The sequence below is a fragment of the Cebidichthys violaceus genome, unplaced genomic scaffold (assembly GCF_023349555.1).
Source record: "Cebidichthys violaceus isolate CVI_PGR_0920_01 unplaced genomic scaffold, fCebVio1.0.p SCAF_19, whole genome shotgun sequence".
NCBI lineage: Eukaryota > Metazoa > Chordata > Actinopteri > Perciformes > Stichaeidae > Cebidichthys > Cebidichthys violaceus.
In genome coordinates this window covers 1,444,094-1,463,598 of record NW_027176361.1, presented here as the reverse complement: position 1 = coordinate 1,463,598, position 19,505 = coordinate 1,444,094, and the positions used below count along the sequence as shown (strand labels likewise).

Sequence of the window (19,505 nt, the reverse complement as noted above, 5' to 3'; positions counted from 1 at the left end):
TTGTTTTTTCACTGCACTTCAGGGGCCGTAGAGAAGAAAATGTATTCACCGCTGAAGCTCCTTCATGCTCCAGCCTGTGAAAATGATTTTTTTTTTTTTAAACGTATCATGAAGAAATATGCAAAGAGAAAATAAGAACTCACCACATGAGTGCTGATCAATGGAAGCGTTCGACAAGCAACTACTTAATAAAAATAAAGCAACATGAGACAAGAGTGAGCGGAGGGAACTGTGCTTTTTATTAACTGATCTGTGAATAATACAAATAAAAAACACGCAGTGAGGTCGATACAAACAGAAAAGACTGTTCAGTGTGTTTTACATGCATTCATATTCAAACGTGTGTAGTTACTGAACAGATAAGATAACTAAAGATGATTTAATATAATTTAGGATAAGAGCATTTAAGATAAGGTAATTTAAGATAATATATTCAAAGATAATATAAGATAAAATAATGTCAGATATGATAAGGTTTAAGATAAGATAAGATAAGGTAATTTAAGATCGTATAAGATAAAATAAACCTTTATTGATCCCCAGAGGAGCTTTACAGAAGCACAAAAACAGAAATAAGAAATAGCTAAATAGACGTAAAAATAAAAATAACAATACATAAAATAAAAGGTATATAAAACTAGTATTTATGTAAACAGTGTACACCAGAATGTGTACTGTGATTAAGTAATGATACTTGTGTTGTCTGTATTAATATAGCAAAATAGAATATTGTATATGATGTGGTTAACATTTCTTCATATTTACATGGTATAGAATACACTGTAAGGTATTATAGTAATGTAAGTGATAATAATAATACAGGGTAGTATGTTTATAACATATGTTACAGTATAATGTATATCAACAGTAATAATATACAGTATAGTATGACATAAATAGTAATTAATGACTACAGATCATCAAAAATAGCAAAGTCTATAAATAAATCAGAGTGAGCAGAACCAGAGAAATATATACGTTAATATTTCATCTAAAAAGGTAAAACATTTTAAATCAAGTAAATCTTTGGCTGACTACAAACTTTCCCTTTAAAACACAACAGAACAAGTTGAAGGTTGTGACAGTAATAGAGAGCGTGCACGTTTAAAGGGGGCGTGGTGCTGTAAACAAACAGAACTAGAATCAGTGATTGTGTTTATTGGAAGAGGACCTTTAAAAACAAAGTTTCAAAGAAAAACACACATTATTTACTTCCACCGTGAGCCGTCAAACCTGCCTCAGCTCTGCAGGGTGGAGAGCCTCCAGCAGCTCCTCCACAACGACCCGGTTCTGCCCGATGTCCTCAAACTGGGTCAACAGTTCTCTCCGCACCGTCGGGATGGTCCTGTACTCTGGGGACGGAGCCGGGCCTACGTCTACAGGCTGCAGCTTCATGCGTGGGATGTCTTTGGGAGGCGGAGCGGCCTTCCTCCTCCGGCTGAGAGTCTCGTCCACCTGATCCACGTCGGCCCGAAGCGTTTGATAGCTGAGGTGATCGACGCTGAGCGGCAACACCAACCGGCAGGACCCGGAGCAGGCTCGCAGCTTCATGTCAATGTCCACCTGGAGACGAACAACAACACTGTAGAGTCAATGAGGTGGACTTCTGTGTTATTAGAACAAAGTATATACCGTATATGAGTTCATGTGATATCACACAATAAGTCTGATTTCATTTTTACTCTTCTTAAAGCAGCATCAACAGATATTTTAGATGGTAGCAAGTTCCTCAGTAGTATTGCTTTGAGTTTGTCCACTTCTCTCTCTTTTAGCTCTGTTTTTGGTCTCCACCACCTCCCGAGGGAAACATCTGTCTCTCTAGCTGCTAAATGCTCCACTACGTTCACCAGCTCGTCTCTAACTGTGAGCTTCTGCTGTTAGCTGCTGAGCAGGTAGCGTGTGTTGGCCGAGAGTGAACCGGAGCAGTAACGCTGCCGATAAACCAAAACAAAGAGCTAAAAGGTGCTAAAGCGCTCCGTAGATGCTGAGGGGCAAACGACCTCTCGTCTGGTCTCACCTCTGTTCGGTACATGTCCTCCATTTGTCTCTGGACGTCGGTGCTCAGCTCCTCGAGTTGCAGCGACAGCCGGGACGACCGTCTCCGTAGGGACGTGAGGTTGCTCCTCAATCCTTCGGCGTGTTCCACCAACCTCAGCTCCGACGCTGGAGACGAATACTGTGTTAATCAGCCAGCAGTACTTTAGTCATCCCCGTCTTCCAGAATACATGAACACATCAGTCTTACTGTATCTGTTGACGATGATTCTCCGGTTGTGGCTGTAGATGTGCGTCATCGCCGTCATGGACTTCTCAGCGGCGTCTTCGTACATCTTTGCCGCCTTACACGCCTTCCTCAGTTTCCTCTCCACCTTGCTGTCCGTCTGCGAGATCAAACCCTGGAGTCTGCAGCCAGAGGGGCATTTAGAAACCTTTCAGAGAGGAGCACAAGGAGCACTAGTGTGTGGGTGTTGCCATTTTGAATGCTATCAGCCGATTGAATGGGCGTTCTCAGTGGTTATTGCCACCATTCTGGTGCTTCAGACGGGCCACACCAAACCTAACACGTTGTGAATTCAAACAAAACAACTTTCGGTTCGGGCAACAAAACTACTTGGTTAGGTTAAGGAAAAGATCTTGGCTTGGGTTAATGCTAAGAGTATGCTAGAGTTTAAAAATGACCCAACTGACGAGCCCAGCAAAGTGCTGCCATCTCTCTGAAAGTATCGAGCAGTACTGAATCCAAACGATGAGTTCACTTCTAATCGTCTTAAAGCTGCATTAACAGCTTTATTAGAGGGTAGCACAAGATGCTAACACAACACTGACACACCATCATCTTTACGTTTATATGGCTAAGCAGTATTACTGTAGTATAACTATAGTAATTCAATAGTATTACTGTAGTTCTTCGGTAGTAGTATTGTAGTATTACTCTAGTTCTTCAGTAGCAGTAGTAGTAGTAATAGTAGTAGTAGTATATCTGAGAGTGTGGGTTCACCCATTTTTAAATCTATCAGTGGAGTTTAAAATGATCAAACTGAAGAGCGTCTCTTTTCCAAAGAAAGTCGCTGGACTCCAAAAGTCATTAAACCTAGTAAGAAAGTCAAATGTAGTCTCAGCTCTAGAGAAGCACTCTGGGAAATGAAGAACAGGAAGACTTTTTGCTCTCAGGATAGCGATAGATCTTGTGTGTAACAGTGATGTTTCTCACCCAGTCGTCGTCCGAACACAGAGGAACGCCCGCCGTCGCTCGACAGCGTTGCTTCCTGTGTGTCTGGCTGTGACCGGAGGGCTGTCGGCCATCTTGATTCTGCTGCTTCAGCCTCGAACAAACTGCAGACAAACGAGCAAACAAACAGAACTGAGGTCAGTCCACTTTAAACTGAGCTCTAAATCAAACAGCGGCGTTGCAGAGATAGAGGGTGAGTAGTGTCAGAGAGGACAAAGGTCTCATGTTGAGGTCGTCTTGCTTAAAAACACAACGATTTCTAACAAGATTAACACCTAAAATACAAAAAAAAATCATCTTACATCCGTCTCTCCAACTGCTTTTAATGATTTGTTCTTGTCAACATGGGATGAATCCTTCATCTACTTGTGATTTTTATTACATTTTTTTCCTCACAGTGTAATTATAACTGGGAGAAAGGAACTCTGAGTGCCTTAAACACCAGGCTGGATTAACCGTGGACCCTCAGGGCTCCTGGCTCTCTGTGTAGCAAGTCGTTTGTTTTTCTTTAATAATGTGCATTAAAGCAAATCATGCAATAAAAAGGAATATGAAATGAAATGCTGCTGTGTGTAATCAGCTAGTATTTAAACAGGATGCATGAATAGAGCGTCAACAGGGGGGTCTGAGATTTCTCTTCATTTATAACAAAACTAAAACAGTCAACCAGACGGCAAAATGAACATGAATCAACATCATTGTTTATTCCAAATATATCTCAAACACGGCAAATAAATGTGTTAAATGTGACATAATGTAAAACTGATTGCAATAACAAACTTTTTTTTTCCATGTTGGGACACATTTTGACAAATGTATGCTGCTGAATATAAAATGCTCTTTTCAAAAATACAATATATATGATAAATATGACGCATGAAACGCATTTATAAGAATTTATTTTATATTATGATTCTATTCACAGGAAGATTTCAGTCACAGTGAAATGTAAACATTATTAAACCGTTCAAAATAAATAAGAAATGTCCTCATTTCTGTCAGAAATAATAACTATATGTACGTGAGTATGTGAAGGGTTAAACTGCTCTGCTTTGCTGTTGAAGTAAAACATCTGCTGACGTGTTTGATGTTTCCACAGTTGGCTAAATTTGGTAATTTTGACAATTTTAAAGTCTGAATATGTCAAATCAAAATGTATTTATATGTCAACAGATGTCAAGTTTTTACATTGATATTAAATTAAAATTAAATAAAACATTTTTAAAAATGTAACATTTAATTAAAATTAAATGTTCAAAAAAGCCACTATTTGTTTTATGTATAAAGCATCAAAATCATTTTGTAGTCACTTTACATTAAATATGATTGATTCTATAGTCACTTGTAGGAAGGTAACCTTTCTAATATGTTTTGTATTATGATGGTTTTTTAAACTTTGTAATAACACATTTCAATTGTCTTTTAATACAAACATTTCCCACATAAAGTAAATGATCTGCTGTTAAATAACGGCACAAACCACAGCGGCTGAAGTGAACACTGAATCTTTATTGAGTGAGGAAAGTTCAGTCGTTGCTCCGTACACAAGTTTGGCAACATCGGGTCTCGTTCCAAGAACACTGGTGAGATAAACAGGTCAGTGACATTTACACAACAAACGCACACATGGTGACACACCGACGCTGAATGATTTACCAACAGATCGATAGTCTGAAGGTCTGAAAGCAGCTTTGATGTTTTTTTTAGTTTTCAGGCTCTTGTTTCTTTGGTTTTAAATACAGGAAAGTGAATATTTTATGTGACTGGATCATACTTTCTGCATGTCCTATTAAAACGCAGACGGTCGGATAAACATCCTGACGGTTTTCAGGCTGTAATTGGCCGGTTTATACGTCACCCACACGACTCCGTTTTCGACTTCGTACGGCGTGTTTTTCTCCGGCTCGTACGTGCCTCTATAATAAATCCCGTTCAGGTTGGCTGACTGGCAGTTGTTGTACCACCACCCGCCCCCGTAAATCTCCGCGCAACTCTCCTCCCACTTGTCGTTGTCTCTGTCGAAGGTGCTGAATTTCATCCCCGTGTGGGACGCCGTGTTGGAGTTGGGCGTCGCCAGGGCGTCGCCGGCATCCCCGGTGTACCCGGACACGTGCAGCGGGTACCCCTCCTCCTCCGGGCCGACCCTGATCGTGTACTCTGCGCCGGCCACGCCCCCTTCCCAATCCTCCACCTCTACCTTCAGCATGCTCTCGCCCTGATTCGTCAACAGGTGGAGGTTCTGGTTGCCCAGCCAGAACTCCCCCTTGCCCCCGGCGTCGACCGAGCCGAACCCGTCGCGGTACTCTGCCCAGGAACGGTTGAAGCCGAGCGCGCCACTCTCTCTTTGCTGGACTAACAACCACCCGCCCATTAGCCCCTCCTGCTGGCAGTAAACCTCCACTACCCGTGCGGAGTCCGTGCCGCCGGGTTTGATCTTAAACAGGCCATTCGCTTCCCCTTTCAGGTGGTTCTGGTGGGCCTCAACACAATCTGCGGACAGAGAGGGGGGGCACACCGCGGGCCACTAGTTAGCTTGGGACGGGCTATGCTGAAATGCTACTGCAGTGATAAAAACGGTTACTTTCCAGGGAAACCCATTGTTGTTTGATGACTCTTGGTGTGAGGGGGATTCTGTTTGGCAAATTTGGTCTTAAATGTTAAATTTATTAAATGTATTTGTCAAGGATGTACAGAAATCTCAAAAGGGTAATGGCTACTTTCCATCTGTTACATCTGTTCTGTGGCTGTGGGAACGAGCAGAAACAACTTAAATGTACTATTACTACGTCTGCATTTGAAATATCAAGAATTCCTCTCCAAATTATTTAAAATGTTTGTCTCGTTACAAAGCAAAAACAGCGCTTATGCTGTGTTCACACCAAACGCGACAAAAATTTTACACGCTACGAGATTACAGACAAATCAATGGAAAGACGCGAATAGCAGCGAATGGACGCAAAATTGCGGCGGGCGGCGCAATTGAGGCGATTAACGCGAATACGCAAAATTTGCCTCAATCGTTAAAGCCAATCAGCATTGAGATTCTCCTCCTGGCATCACTGACGTCTCGACGTAAAAAATGTTGCCGTAGTTCACCCAGATCTTTACGATACTTAATATTAATAGAGAGACCGGACAAAACTATGTCTTATTTTGAGTGTTGATGGAGCAGCTACAATGTTAGCATCCGGCATCTTTATGTAGTTATTTCGGCATCACTTTTATTTGTTTATTGCAATTAAATCACAGCTGAATCTGTTTATTTTGGGTTCACACAGCTGTAGTAAACCAGCTGACGTGTGTCTTGCAAATTAAAATGAATACAACTCGATCAAATTTACGGAGCGCCTCCGGATGATGTTGTGAACCCAGACAAGACGACGTTCAGTTTCCTGGATATCTGGGACTTCCACAACATGTAAAACGCAGAAACAGTGGTTATTTCAGCCCTAAATGATGGAACGTCAACACGCAGACGCTAGACGTCGGCGCGACTAGGGCGAATGACGCGAATAAACACAAATGATATCGCAATCAAACGAGTAGCTCGGAAATTTGATTTGTGTGAACACAGCATTAAGTGCATAATTGTCTTTTTTCTACTCAATGACCCAAAATACCTCAACTAACAATACTGATTGTGAAAATCTTTAAGCTCTAGCGACAAACAATGGCAATTACTGTGTTCACTTCCTGTTTTTTGGTACATAAGGCTAGCTAGCTGATGCTAACGCACGCCGTCTAGCTGAGTGTGCCGTTCCGGGCCGTGAAGATTTTCAGTGCAGGTCGGATGTTTCGGTACCTTTTCCTACATAATCGGCGTGCCGCTTGGTATGCACGCTCTTCACACTCCGGGCGTGGAAATCGGGGAGGTCATCGTCGGCATCGGCCGCCCCAAAAAGGCCGAGGTCATCGCCAAATAGATCCGGCAGATCTAAGTGGCTTCCCTTGGTGCCGCTGCTGTGGGCGGTCTTGGTCAAAGAAGAAGAAGAGGAGGAGGAGGACGACGACGAGGAAGAGGATGTGAAGCCAGGGAACAAAGAGCCCATCCCTCCCTTGGTGCGGTCCGCCATGGCTTGGCACTCTGGGCCTCCCTCCATCACCTCCTCCATCTTCTCCACCGGCCCGTCCTTCGTGTGGACGATGGTCCTCCTGACGCTCTTGGTGCAGGTGACGGTTTTGGTGGAAACGTGGCTTGTGCTGGGCTGGCCGAGGCCGCCGCCCGCGTCAAAGAAATCGCCCCCGAGCTCGGTGATGGATTTAGATGAGGAGGAGGAGGAGGAGGAGGAGGAAGACCCCGGTGAGGGTGTAGACTGAGAGTACGTAGTACCTGAGACCTTGGAGATGGTTGCCGGGGATGACCTGGAGCCCTCCTGCTCGAGCACCAACTCGACCATCTGCACCTGAGAAAGAAGAAGAAGAAGAAGAAGAACTCAAGCACGCGTTTGTATGGTTCTAGGAGAGACGGTGTAAGGTGTGTTTAAGGAGAAGTGATGATATCCATGTTATATTAGTGTGAATTATAGACTGGACCTCCAATTATTCCAGCTTTTCACTGAAGCAGCATCTGCGAGAGTTGGCAAGTATTGGGGAAATAATTCCGTTCCCATACAACTCAACTGCATTCTTGATTACGATTCAACAAAAAGTACTTTGTCTTTGTCTTCAATACAGCATGATGTTCATTTAGTAAATTATGGTCCATTTAGGGGCGTGCTTTAGGGGCGGGGCTACATGGTGATTGACAGGTCTCTACCAGAGACGTATACGGCGTCTCTACGTCGCTCCTCCTCAGTCCAGATATGATCACTTCCTGTACACTGGTTGAAAACGCAAAAAAACATGGCGACGGCGAAATCGCCGAACTAGAGGCTTCAAAACGTCAGTCCACAAACCAATGAATGACATTACAATGACTACGTCCACTTCTTAAATACAGTCTATGGTCATATCTTAAGTGATAATGGGAGGAAGACCTAGAGAAGAAGGATTCAGATAGCAGTAACAGACGTTATGTTAGCTTAGTGCTAGCTAGGTGATGTGGGACTTTGAGACAGTTCTTCAGTTCCACCCGTCTTAACAAAAAGGTGCCTCCCTTCACGATCACTTCGGTCGATAGCAACAGAAACAATGAGCCAAATAAGAAAATAGAGATTTCCCTCCCTTCCCTCGGTGGTAGAACGCACATTATCAAGCTTAAGGTGCGACAGCTTGAGTTCATTTATGTCCCAAAAGATCTCAAAAAGGAAAAGGAAGACGCTGCATTCCCGCTAACTCTTGCAGACGTCGGTTCAGTGAAAGCTATTACCCATAATTCACGGCAGGTATCACGTAGCGAGGGATAACGTGGGAAAGGAAAGATGAGGTAAACCAACACAAAGAGACCCTCACATCGGGGAACATGTTTTCTCTCTGCTGTCCGCCGTCCAGGTCCTTGGACTTGTGGAGGTTGTTCACAACGGTGTCCTTCAGCGGCCTGCTCTTCATCACGTACAGCGTCCCCACGGACTCGATGTTCTGGGCCGAATGGGAGTCCAGCTGGTTGACCTGGAGACAGGGAGAGAAAGTGGATAATGCCAAACATGATTTTTGGGGTCAAGATTTATTAAAACTGGGTGAGAAATCCATCTGCGAGTGAGAGAAACCTGACGAAGCGTCTCTCAAAACACACAACTTATAAGAAAATGAGATTCTGACTTTTTAAAAAGCTATACAATAACTTACCACGTCTTTTAATTTACCGTTGGCAGGTTTTTTTACTCACTTATACATACAGCTTAATATACTTAACATTAATACGACACATTTAAATGTCTTTTCGAGGTGTAAGATTAAGACTTTTTCCAAGAATCGGGCAGATCAGACCAATAATGGATTTTAAATCATCATGTTACTTTGTTTTGGATGCATTAGTTTACCCTCTTTGGGGGTCCAGGAACTAAATGTGGTTCCTCGAGTTGAACTTCAGGTAATGTTTCTACGTTACCTGTGTGTGTGTGTGTGTGTGTGTGTGTGTGTGTGTGTGTGTGTGTGTGTGTGTGTGTGTGTGTGTGTGTGTGTGTGTTCTCACCTGTTTCTCCAGTGCCACGTAGCTCTCGTGGTCCACCTCGTACGCGGTGTAGCTTTGACAGGATCCTTTGCAGGAACGGAGCTTAATGTCGATATCCACCTGACAGAGGAGACAGAGAGTCGGAATGAATGCTTCCTGTTTGTTCACGTTAAAAAACGTTTGTTGCACAGTATTCTGCCATGGAAATGTATATTTTAGGAGAAATTAGAGCTCATCTCCTGCTAAAGCTAACTAGGTTTGTTATTACAATGTCAGCTGAGCGTAAACGTGTGTGTTTTTTGTCCCTGCCGTGTCTCCGTACCTCCAGCCTTTGCATCTCCACCACCTGGTCTTTGATCCGGTCCTTCAGGGCTCCGAGGATCCCCAGCTGCCGGTCGATCTTGATCTTCATGTCTGTGATTCTCTGACGCAGACTCTGGGCCAGGTCGTAGTAGCTGTTATCGTTACCTGGTGGAGAAATGTATGCGGACAGAGCACTTGATATTAACTTCACGTATAATATAGATTCTAGTAAGAAGCCTCCGTCTATATTCAACATAATGTTTATGTCCCCACCGGTAATCCCTTTAGAGAGAACTAGAACATGTCTTTAGTGCAGAATAACACACTTATGATGACACCGATCATTAAAAAGTTGAGGAGAAGGAAGGTTTATACGTTCGGATGAGAAGAAGAAGACTGACCGGCGTCGATGGTGAGTTTGTCCTTCAGGTAGTCGTAGGTCTGTTTGGTCACCTGGTCGGCGGAGCGGTGCTTGGCCCTGTTCTGCTCCAGGAGGCTGCGGATCTTCTCGATCTTCTTCAGAGCGCCGTGGTCGAACCGGTCCAACAGACCCTGGATCCTGCAGCCCGACGGACACTTAGGGCCCTGATGGGGGGGACGGGGGGAGATGGAGACGCTTAGTCCGTTATTGATGCATGAAATAAAGTACAACAACCAAGAGAGGAAAACGTCAAGAAAGAAAACCCAGAGAGCTTCTAAAAGGAACCAACCAGATGAATGACAAACATATTTGTGTAATATCTGAAACTTAAGTCATTCCAGCGAGAGTTGGCATTTCTTTTGTGATAAAAAACTAAAATAGAGACTTTAAATGTGCTTGCTCTACTATATTGCTAAATGTGTTCAAACTGGACGTTCTTCTTTACAAGAAACATCTCTCTCTGTAAAATACCAATACTTGTTTGCAACATACTTCATACATCAAATGAAAAACTAGCTAGTAGCAAGTACTAGCAAGTACTAGCTAGCAACATTGTTTACGAGCGCTAAACAGGAAGAACAAATACAGAAGAGAAACCCAGAGGATAAGATTTGGGATAGAGTGGTTACCCATTGGTCGTCTGTGCAGAAAGGCCACTCCTTCTCAGGGGCACATTTGTCCGATCTGGTGCCTTGCTCCACCGGTCGGGCTCCTCTGGGGTCCAACACGGCGGCCTGGAGACGAACACAACAGTGACATTTATTTTAGGATTCTTTTCTAGTTTAGTTTAGTTTAGTTTAGTTTCGGAGTACCGTGAGCGTTATGTATACATATAACACTATTATATTTAGAGATGACTTATGTTTAAGTCTGTTCGGAGTTGACGAGTTACCAACGTTATATAATAATATATTTACAAAAAATATAATTTTACTGCATCTATGATATATATATATATATATATATATATATATATATATATATATATAGTTATATTGAAAGTATGTTGTATATACTAATAAATTAAATTACAGAAATAAAATGATTTAATCATCTGAGCTTGAATGTGAAAACTAGTATATTTACGTACATAATATTATCACTATGAATAATATTGCAGATAAATAATTAAGACATAAATTAATATTTAAAAATGAATTAATTAAAAAATCTATTTAAAATAAATCTACTTTTATTTTTTAATTTAACAAAAATAAATAAATAAATGGGACAATTAAATAGAAGATTAGATAAATGGGGGAATTAATGCAAAGGTATATAAACAATAAAGTCAAGTAAAACAGAAATTTCAAATTGTTACATTTTATGGATTAATTAACGACTATTTTTTATTTTCAATATTATTTCTGGTACATTTAAAGGCATATTAGTTAATTTATCGAGTCATTTATTTATTAGAAACAGCTAAACGGGGCAGAAAACGATTACATCAAGTAACACAAAGCAGGTAATAATATTAAAGTTGAAATCATACAAAAACAGATTCAAAATGACTGATTGTTCAACGAGAGCTCTGTGAGTGTTTGTGAAATGTTCCGATGTATTTAAACGTTACTCACCAGAGATGAAGCCGCACAAATGGCCCCGAGGCAGACGAGTAGGTTGAGTCTCTGCATCTTCGTTGTCGTCGTTCTCCGGCTGCTGAATGTTTCTCCGTCGTCGCCGTCGTCTCATTTTGAAGCCTCTCGAGTTCAATCTGACGAAACTGTGACTCGTCAGGTCAAAGTCGAGGCGGAGGCGGTTTTATTTGCTTATTTTGTACCGTGTGTTCTCAAACGCAGCTCACTCACTGCAGGATTTACTGGCATCTGATACAAATGTTTTCTCAAAGCAAACAGGGACAAACGGCTCTGAGAGCAGAACAATTACGAGCCACTGATGACAAATACCTGTTTACTTCACAAGCATTCTGATGAACGTGCTACTGTGACATGAAGTGTGGGTCGTAAGGACAGAAGCTTCTCAAAGACAACTAAATAAATACACGCAAGAAGAAACATCGTCATTAAAGCTGGAATATATTATTAATATCTCACATTCTCATCGCGGTCACGACGTTGTTCTGCTCAAACGCTGAGATCAAAGTCTTCACGACATCCCCGCACATCATGAGGAGATCTGGACCTCAGACGAACTCGAAGCGATTAGTTTAGATGTGACGAGCTGGAGACCGCTGAGCAGAATGCAGCAGCAGCAGCAGCAGCAGCAGCAGCAGCAGCAGCGCCACCTAGTGGCCCCAACGCTGTTTAAAGCTGCACAGATACTGGGACAGAGAAGGAAGCAGTACACAGCTAAAAACGACCGGCTGATAGAAGAAGAAGAATTAAAGAAGCCGATTAAGAATGTTTGATTGTAAAAAAAAAAAAAAAGGAGAGGAGAGGAGAGAGGAGGAGACGTGAATAGATTAATGACAAAACAAACATGATTTATTGATGAACCATATCAACAGATACAGATCTCTTTGTTGTTTGATTACAGCAGCTGGTCTACAAGGATCCAGAATATTTATTTATCACCACCGACCCAAAAATCACTTCAACCGCACTGAAGTCAGAAAACCATCAAAAATATGAAATGTTATACTTTTACTTTGTTAAAGTAATTTAAAGAGTTTATTCTTCATAAAAAACACAATAAAATGATTTGGAAATAAAAGGTTGTATTTTTGTGGATTAAAACAAATCTAGTCATTATTATTTTCAATGATGTATAATAAGAGCTTAGAGCTCGTGTTAGGAAGTTAAACAGCTGAGAAGATCCAAACTCAGGTCACGTGGGTTGAATATGAAGCTAATGCTAGCAGCTGGCTAATTTGCTTAGCATGAAAACTGGAGAAACAAGCTAGCATGGCTCTGTCCAAAAACAAACAAAAACCTGCCTCTCACCAATGTAAGGTTCATTGATTGAGTCACTTCATTCTAACTAAACAAACCCTGAACCCCCAAACAGGCTGTGGCTGTGTTGGGTACTGTTGCGCAGGCACCCCACCTCACCGATACCCACACGTTATAAATAAAACAAAGTTTGTGTTGGACATTTGAGTTTTAGAGGAGTTTGTTGGTGGATTTAGTTTTGTTGCTGTTCGTGGCTTCATATTTAGACAGAGATTTTAGACCAAGAGGTTCAATGTCTAGCCCGAGGGCACGTGGACAGGAGGATCCAACCGACAACCTGAGCTCCACAGTCTCTACCGTTTCTTGTCGTGTGTGAGTCGGTGGCTCGAGAGGTGCTGCAGCAGCCTGAAGCCCTTCTGACAGCGTTCACACTTAAAGGGCTTCTCTCCCGTGTGAATGCGCGCGTGTTTGGCGAGGTTGCTCTTGTCGTTGAACCGCTTCCCGCACTCTTTACAGTCATACGGTTTCTCCCCCGAGTGGATCAGCCAGTGTTTCTTCAGGCTCACGGCCTGGGTGAAGGACTTGCCGCACTGGGAGCAGCGGTGCGGTTTCTCCGGCGTCTCGGGAGCCGGCGGCGCCGGCTCTGCGATGTCCCGGCTCGGCGGTCTCTCCTCGTGCGTGGACCGGTGTGTTTTCAGCGCCGACTGGTTGGTGTAACCCTTCCCGCAGGCGTCGCAGGTGTACGGCCGCTCGCCCGTGTGGCCGCGCTCGTGGACGATCAGGTGCTGCAGGAGCCGGCAGCCCTTGGCGCAGTACGAGCAGCGGTACGGTTTCTCCCCCGTGTGTATCATCTTGTGCTTCTTCAAGTTGTTCCTGCCGCTGAAGGCCTTGGGGCACATGTTGCACTTGAAGGGTTTCTCCCCCGAGTGGGTGTACAGGTGCGCCGCCAGAGACATCTGGACCCTGAAGCGCTTCGGGCACAGCTCGCACTGGTACGGCTTCTCGCCCGTGTGAACCCGCTCGTGCTGCTTCAGCTTCGCCAGGTGCTTGAAGCTTTTGGCGCAGCGGCTGCAGCCGTGCGGTCTCTCCTCGGAGTGGCTGAGCATGTGGATTTTGAGGTCCCCCTTCCTGGCGCAGCTCTTGCCACACTGCTCGCACGTGAACGCTTTCTCCCCCGTGTGGGTGAGCTGGTGCAGCTTCAGAGTGCCCTCCCTCCCAAACTGCTTCCCGCACACCTCGCAGCTGTGACACCTCTCCCCCGTGTGGGTGAGGAGGTGCTGCCGGAGGGTGTGCAGCAAGTAGAAGCTCTTGTCGCACTGCTCGCAGGCGTGGCGTCTCTCTCGCGGAGCCTCCTCGGTCTGTTCTCTACCGCCGCGGTGCTCGCGGCGCACATGCAGCCTCAGGTGGCGTCCAGTGCGGAAAGTCAGGCTGCACTCGTTGCACGAATGCGTCTCCGGCTCTGACTCTAGCGGGCTCGCCGTACATGTCGTCGCGCCGCAGTGGCGCAGCTGGTGTCTGGTGAGGTGGCTCCTCTTCGAGAAGGATCTCCCACAATCCTCGCAGGGGAGACGTCGGCGTTCGGACGCTGCTTCCTTCTGGTTCTTCTTCTCCGCTTTGTTTTTCATCGGTCGCGTCGAGAGAGAGAGAAAGGAAAAAGAACGCACGGTTAAACTTGACGGTTTCTCTGCGATCGCCTCCTGCTCCGCCTGACTCGTCGTACCTCTTTTCGCGCCGCAGTGGTGCGACCGGTGTCTGGTGAGGTTGCTCCTCTTCGCGAAGGATTTCCCACAATCCTCGCAGGGGAGACGTCGGCGTTCGGACGCCGCTTTGTTTTCATCGGTCGAGTCAAGACACGGAAAAAGGAGAAACACAAGACACACGTGTTCAAATCCAGTTTAGAAAAGGCAGAAACGAACTTGTTCCAGCTGGTTGTTGGAGAATAAGTAGAAACCTTTACCTCCACCTCCCGGCTCGGAGGCTTCTACAGCTTCAGGTTCCTCCGGCGTGGAGACGTTTTGTGATTCTGCTTCCTGCCGACGTTCCTCCGGGTCCCCGAGCGTGGCGTCTCTGAGGGACCCCGACAGTTGGTAGTCCTGTATGAGCCACGTCACCCGGTCCGAGACGCCGCCGCCGTCCTCCTGAAACACCAACAGGGTCCCCTCTGAAGCCACGCGACTCTGCTGCAGTTCATCGGTTCCTTTGGTTCTGGCTCCCCCCCAGCCGGGGTCTTCAGAGTCCTCCACCTCCACTTTAAACAGGTTGATCGGCGCTCCGGCGTCGGCGCCGCAATGGTCCGCGTACCGGTCCGGCTCCGGGTTCTCAAAGTAGTCGCCCACCTCCTCCTTGAGCTCCACCTTGATGCCGACGTGACTCTGCTCCGCTGCCGCGTGGACCGGCTGCCCGTTGAGTCCTGGAGGCTTCATGCGGTCCACCAGGCGGAGGGAGAGCCCCCTCAGAGCGAGGGCAGAGGGGTCGACCGAGGAGCCTGAGGGAAGGAAAGAGGATTCATGAAGCACAACTCACACTTTAAAAAAAGAGCTTAATATGAAAGAAATGAACAAAACATGTTCATGAATCACAGAGGGACCATCAAAGCTCCACTGACTCCTCCTCCCTCTGAGGAGGAAGAGGAGAAGAAGCAAGGAGGAGATGGAGGAGAAGGGAGGAGGAGATGGAGGAGAAGAAGGGATGAGGAGAAGAAGGAAGGAGGAGAAGGGAGGATGTCTAGTAAAGTAAAGTTAAAATCTCAGTAACAACAGTAAAACTTGAGTATTGTTGTTTACTACCCCCCCCCCCCCCCCCCATGTGACAGTGATCAGGTGACTGAGGAGGTCTGTAGACTTCAGGTAAATGTGTGACGTCATGTTTCTGCTCACCTCCTGGCTCCGGCCTCACAGCTGGTCTGGAGTCAGCTGGTGTCTTCAGACAGTCCACCAGACGGACAGACAGACGCTTGAAGACGAGCAGAGACGAGCTGCTGGGAGACGACATGATGTCTTCAACGGAGGAGGAGGTTCATCTACAGACGGAAGAGGAGGAGGAGGAGGTTCAGCTACAGACGTAAGAGGAGGAGGAGGAGGTTCAGCTACAGACGTAAGAGGAGGAGGAGGTTCATCTACAGACAGAGGAGGAGGAGGTTCATCTACAGACGGAGGAGGAGGAGGAGGTTCATCTACAGACAGAGGAGGAGGAGGTTCATCTACAGACAGAAGAGGAGGAGGTTCATCTACAGACAGAGGAGGAGGTTCATCTACAGACAGAGGAGGTGGAGGTTCATCTACAGACAGAGGAGGAGGAGGTTCATCTACAGACAGAAGAGGAGGAGGTTCATCTACAGACAGAGGAGGAGGTTCATCTACAGACAGAGGAGGAGGTGGAGGTTCATCTACAGACAGAGGAGGAGGTTCATCTACAGACAGAGGAGGAGGTGGAGGTTCATCTACAGACAGAGGAGGAGGTTCATCTACAGACAGAGGAGGAGGTGGAGGTTCATCTACAGACAGAGGAGGAGGTTCATCTACAGACAGAAGAGGAGGAGGTTCATCTACAGACAGAGGAGGAGGTGGAGGTTCATCTACAGACAGAGGAGGAGGTTCATCTACAGACAGAAGAGGAGGAGGTTCATCTACAGACAGAAGAGGAGGAGGTTCATCTACAGACAGAGGAGGAGGTGGAGGTTCATCTACAGACAGAGGAGGAGGTTCATCTACAGACAGAAGAGGAGGAGGAGGAGGTTCATCTACAGACAGAGGAGGTTCATCTACAGACGGAGGAGGAGGTTCATCTACAGATGGAAGAGGAGGTTCATCTACAGACAGAAGAGGAGGAGGAGGAGGTTCATCTACAGACAGAGGAGAAGAAGGAAGTTCATCTACAGACAGAGGAGGAGGTTCATCTACAGACAGAAGAGGATGAGGAGGAGGTTCATCTACAGACAGAGGAGAAGAAGGAAGTTCATCTACAGACAGAGGAGGAGGTTCATCTACAGACAGAAGAGGATGAGGAGGAGGTTCATCTACAGACAGAGGAGAAGAAGGAAGTTCATCTACAGACAGAGGAGGAGGTTCATCTACAGACAGAGGAGGAGAAGAAGGAGGTTCATCTACAGACAGAGGAGGAGGTTCATCTACAGACAGAGGAGGAGGTGGTTCATCTACAGACAGAGGAGGAGGTTCATCTACAGACAGAGGAGAAGGAGGTTCATCTACAGAAAGGAGGAGAAGGAGGAGGAGGAGAAAGAGGAAGGAGAAGAAGGAAGAAGAAAAAAGGAGAAGAAGAAGGAAAGGGAGGAGGAGGAGGGAGGAAGAGAAGAAGGGAGGAAGAGGAGGAGGAGAAGGGAGGAGGAGGGAGGAAGAGAAAGGAGAAGAAGGAAGGAGAAGGAGGAGAAGAAGGAAGAAGGAGTAGATGGAGGAAGGAGGAAGGAGAAGAAGGAAGGAGGAGGAAGGAGAAGGAGGAGAAGGAGGAAGGAGAAGTCTGTCTTCCTTCTGTTCCGGTTAAAGTTGTTGTTTTTGACACAGTACACTGAAGTACACTGAAGTAAACGACAGTACACTGAAGTACACTGAAGTACACATAGAGAAACGTCCTCACAACTTACCCAACGGACGTAGAGTCTCTACTTCCGGGTTCGAGCTAAACGGCAGCAGACGAAGCTCCGCTTCATTTGATCTTTGCATTCATGTCCGCTCGTGTCTTCGGGCTCCGTGGTTCTGAACCCGTCTGTTCATGAAGAACCGGATGAAAACGGTTCTGAACGTACGAAAGAGACGCAGAAGAGGAGCGTTGGGTGAATTACCGACGTGCTTGTTTTCTTCCGGGTTTATGTGACGGACACGTCTGGTCAACCAATGGGCGCAGAGGAAATGGAGGAGGAGGCGGATTCTTTTAGAGAATTGGCGCCAATCGCTGTGTCGCTTGTTTACGAGTAGACGGCACCTCGGCTAGGACAAAAATAGGACAATACGCGTTTTTCCCTACGCTCTCTACCGGTTTTATTTGACTTTATCTTATTCATTAGAAACGTTGAAAACCTTTAAATTACTTCTTAATTATCTTAAAATAATAATCGTATTATTAGTGGTGGAAGAAGTACTCAGATCTAGAAGTAAACGAAGTAATACCACAGTATAAACACTTAGAAGTAAAAGTCCTGCGTACTCATCAGATTATGAATATTAATCACAGTAACTTAAGTTATTAAAACATATACTGCAGTAAAAAGTACTTTACTTCTCTCTGAGATGTAGCGGAGTAGAGGTATAAAGTACCTCAAAAATGTACTTAGGTACATTTGAGTAAATGTACTTAGTTACATTCCCCAGTGATTGTTCATTATTAATATTAATATTTAATGTCTTCATCACTTTAAATGAGTGGATGATTCAACATGGAGCTCATTTAAATGTGTTAAAATATATGTATCACATACATGTAACGAGGAGCAGGAGGAGGAGGAGGAGGAGGAGGAGGAGGGAGGAGGAGGAGAGGAAGGGAGGAGGAGGAAGGAGGAGGAGAATAAGGAAGGAGGAGGAGAGGAAGGAGGAGGAGGGAGGAGGAGAAGGAAGGAGGAGAACGAAGGAGATCCTCTGAGATGTGGTGCAGTAGAAGTCTGAAGGAGCACAAAGAGGAGACGTTGAGGAGCATTGACACAAAGACATCATGTATTCATCAATGAACCGTAGTGCTCCTCACTGTGCTCCTCCCTGTGCTCCTCTCTGAGCTCCTCTCTGTGCTCCTCTCTGTGCTCCTCCCTGTGCTCCTCTCTGAGCTCCTCACTGTGCTCCTCCCTGTGCTCCTTCCTGTGCTCCTCCCTGTGCTCCTCTCTGTGCTCCTCCCTGTGCGTGCTCCTCCCTGTGGTCCTCTCTGTGCTCCTCCCTGTGCTCCTCCCTGTGCTCCTCACTGTGCTCCTCTCTGTGCTCCTCTCTGTGCTCCTCCCTGTGCTCCTCTCTGTGCTCCTCTCTGTGCTCCTCTCTGTGCTCCTCCCTGTGCTCCTCTCTGTGCTCCTCTCTGAGCTCCTCCCTGTGCTCCTCCCTGTGCTCCTCTCTGAGCTCCTCCCTGTGCTCCTCTCTGTGCTCCTCTCTGTGCTCCTCCCTGTGCTCCTCTCTGTGCTCCTCCCTGTGCTCCTCTCTGAGCTCCTCCCTGTGCTCCTCTCTGAGCTCCTCACTGTGCTCCTCTCTGTGCTCCTCTCTGTGCTCCTCCCTGTGCTCCTCTCTGTGCTCCTCCCTGTGCTCCTCTCTGAGCTCCTCCCTGTGCTCCTCTCTGTGCTCCTCTCTGTGCTCCTCTCTGTGCTCCTCTCTGTGTCGTTCACACCACCACCACTAGATGGAGCCTTGTGATCGCTGGTTCTCTCTTCAGCTTCATGAAGGTTTAGGTTTTAGTTTTAGTTCTTGTCACATCTTCATCTATGAACCAGAACCATCACGACTAGAAGCAGAGAACTAGAACAACACAGTTATGATGACATCATTCATCACAACAAAATAATGTTGAATTTCATTGATCATTTATTTTACAGAAATTGGAAAACAATGAAATCTAAATATCCAACATTGTTCCAAGTGTTACCAAGTCTCTTCATGTTATGAATATGAAGTTATTCACAACCTCTCCTCTCTCCTCTCTCCTCTCCTCTCTCCTCTCCTCTCTCCT

At 45.6% G+C, this 19,505-nt stretch overlaps 3 protein-coding genes across 5 annotated transcripts; all 3 read right to left on the bottom strand.

The window, feature by feature from the left end:
- Window positions 1-216: 216 nt before the first annotated feature.
- Window positions 217-3,330, bottom strand: LOC137874438 (fibrinogen alpha chain). The gene is made up of 4 exons (XM_068713120.1): window positions 3,212-3,330; window positions 2,246-2,403; window positions 2,018-2,163; window positions 217-1,563 (listed from the first exon to the last, which is right to left on the bottom strand). The coding sequence occupies exons 1-4, from the start codon at window positions 3,301-3,303 to the stop codon at window positions 1,228-1,230; spliced, it is 732 nt and encodes a 243-aa protein (XP_068569221.1). The 5' UTR covers window positions 3,304-3,330; the 3' UTR covers window positions 217-1,227.
- Window positions 3,331-4,718: 1,388 nt separating this feature from the next.
- On the bottom strand, window positions 4,719-11,691 carry fga (fibrinogen alpha chain). The gene is made up of 8 exons (XM_068713069.1): window positions 11,583-11,691; window positions 10,632-10,736; window positions 9,983-10,166; window positions 9,601-9,746; window positions 9,300-9,398; window positions 8,621-8,776; window positions 7,032-7,632; window positions 4,719-5,719 (listed from the first exon to the last, which is right to left on the bottom strand). Exons 1-8 carry the CDS (start codon window positions 11,637-11,639, stop codon window positions 5,019-5,021), a joined length of 2,049 nt encoding a protein of 682 aa, XP_068569170.1. The 5' UTR covers window positions 11,640-11,691; the 3' UTR covers window positions 4,719-5,018.
- A 736-nt stretch (window positions 11,692-12,427) lies between these two features.
- On the bottom strand, window positions 12,428-17,663 carry LOC137874404 (zinc finger protein 431-like). Of its 3 annotated transcripts, XM_068713068.1 has the most exons (5): window positions 17,455-17,663; window positions 15,734-15,876; window positions 14,815-15,342; window positions 14,578-14,682; window positions 12,428-14,469 (listed from the first exon to the last, which is right to left on the bottom strand). In XM_068713068.1, exons 2-5 carry the CDS (start codon window positions 15,846-15,848, stop codon window positions 13,211-13,213), a joined length of 2,007 nt encoding a protein of 668 aa, XP_068569169.1. In that variant the 5' UTR covers window positions 15,849-15,876; window positions 17,455-17,663; the 3' UTR covers window positions 12,428-13,210. The 3 variants fall into 3 exon arrangements, with proteins under 3 accessions (XP_068569169.1, XP_068569168.1, XP_068569167.1); XM_068713067.1 differs by having other exon boundaries at window positions 12,428-14,682; window positions 15,734-15,909; XM_068713066.1 differs by having other exon boundaries at window positions 12,428-14,682.
- Window positions 17,664-19,505: the final 1,842 nt, after the last annotated feature.

What these genes read in the sequence shown, in the direction of transcription:
- fga (XM_068713069.1), bottom strand. Translation starts at nt 11,639, where the DNA reads ATGCAGAGACTCAACCTACTCGTCTGCCTCGGGGCCATTTGTGCGGCT. An exon ending in TCTGCACAGACGACCAATGG is followed by an intron (nt 10,167 to 10,631) that starts GTAACCACTCTA and finishes CCCCCCCATCAG; the next exon opens with GGCCCTAAGTGTCCGTCGGG. An exon ending in TGGAGATGCAAAGGCTGGAG is followed by an intron (nt 9,399 to 9,600) that starts GTACGGAGACAC and finishes CTCCTCTGTCAG; the next exon opens with GTGGATATCGACATTAAGCT.
- LOC137874438 (XM_068713120.1), bottom strand. Translation starts at nt 3,303, where the DNA reads ATGGCCGACAGCCCTCCGGTCACAGCCAGACACACAGGAAGCAACGCT. An exon ending in TGTGTTCGGACGACGACTGG is followed by an intron (nt 2,404 to 3,211) that starts GTGAGAAACATC and finishes CTCTGGCTGCAG; the next exon opens with ACTCCAGGGTTTGATCTCGC. An exon ending in AGGACATGTACCGAACAGAG is followed by an intron (nt 1,564 to 2,017) that starts GTGAGACCAGAC and finishes GTTCGTCTCCAG; the next exon opens with GTGGACATTGACATGAAGCT.
- LOC137874404 (XM_068713067.1), bottom strand. Translation starts at nt 15,848, where the DNA reads ATGTCGTCTCCCAGCAGCTCGTCTCTGCTCGTCTTCAAGCGTCTGTCT. An exon ending in TGTGAGGCCGGAGCCAGGAG is followed by an intron (nt 15,343 to 15,733) that starts GTGAGCAGAAAC and finishes TCCTTCCCTCAG; the next exon opens with GCTCCTCGGTCGACCCCTCT. An exon ending in CTCCGAGCCGGGAGGTGGAG is followed by an intron (nt 14,683 to 14,814) that starts GTAAAGGTTTCT and finishes ATGAAAACAAAG; the next exon opens with CGGCGTCCGAACGCCGACGT.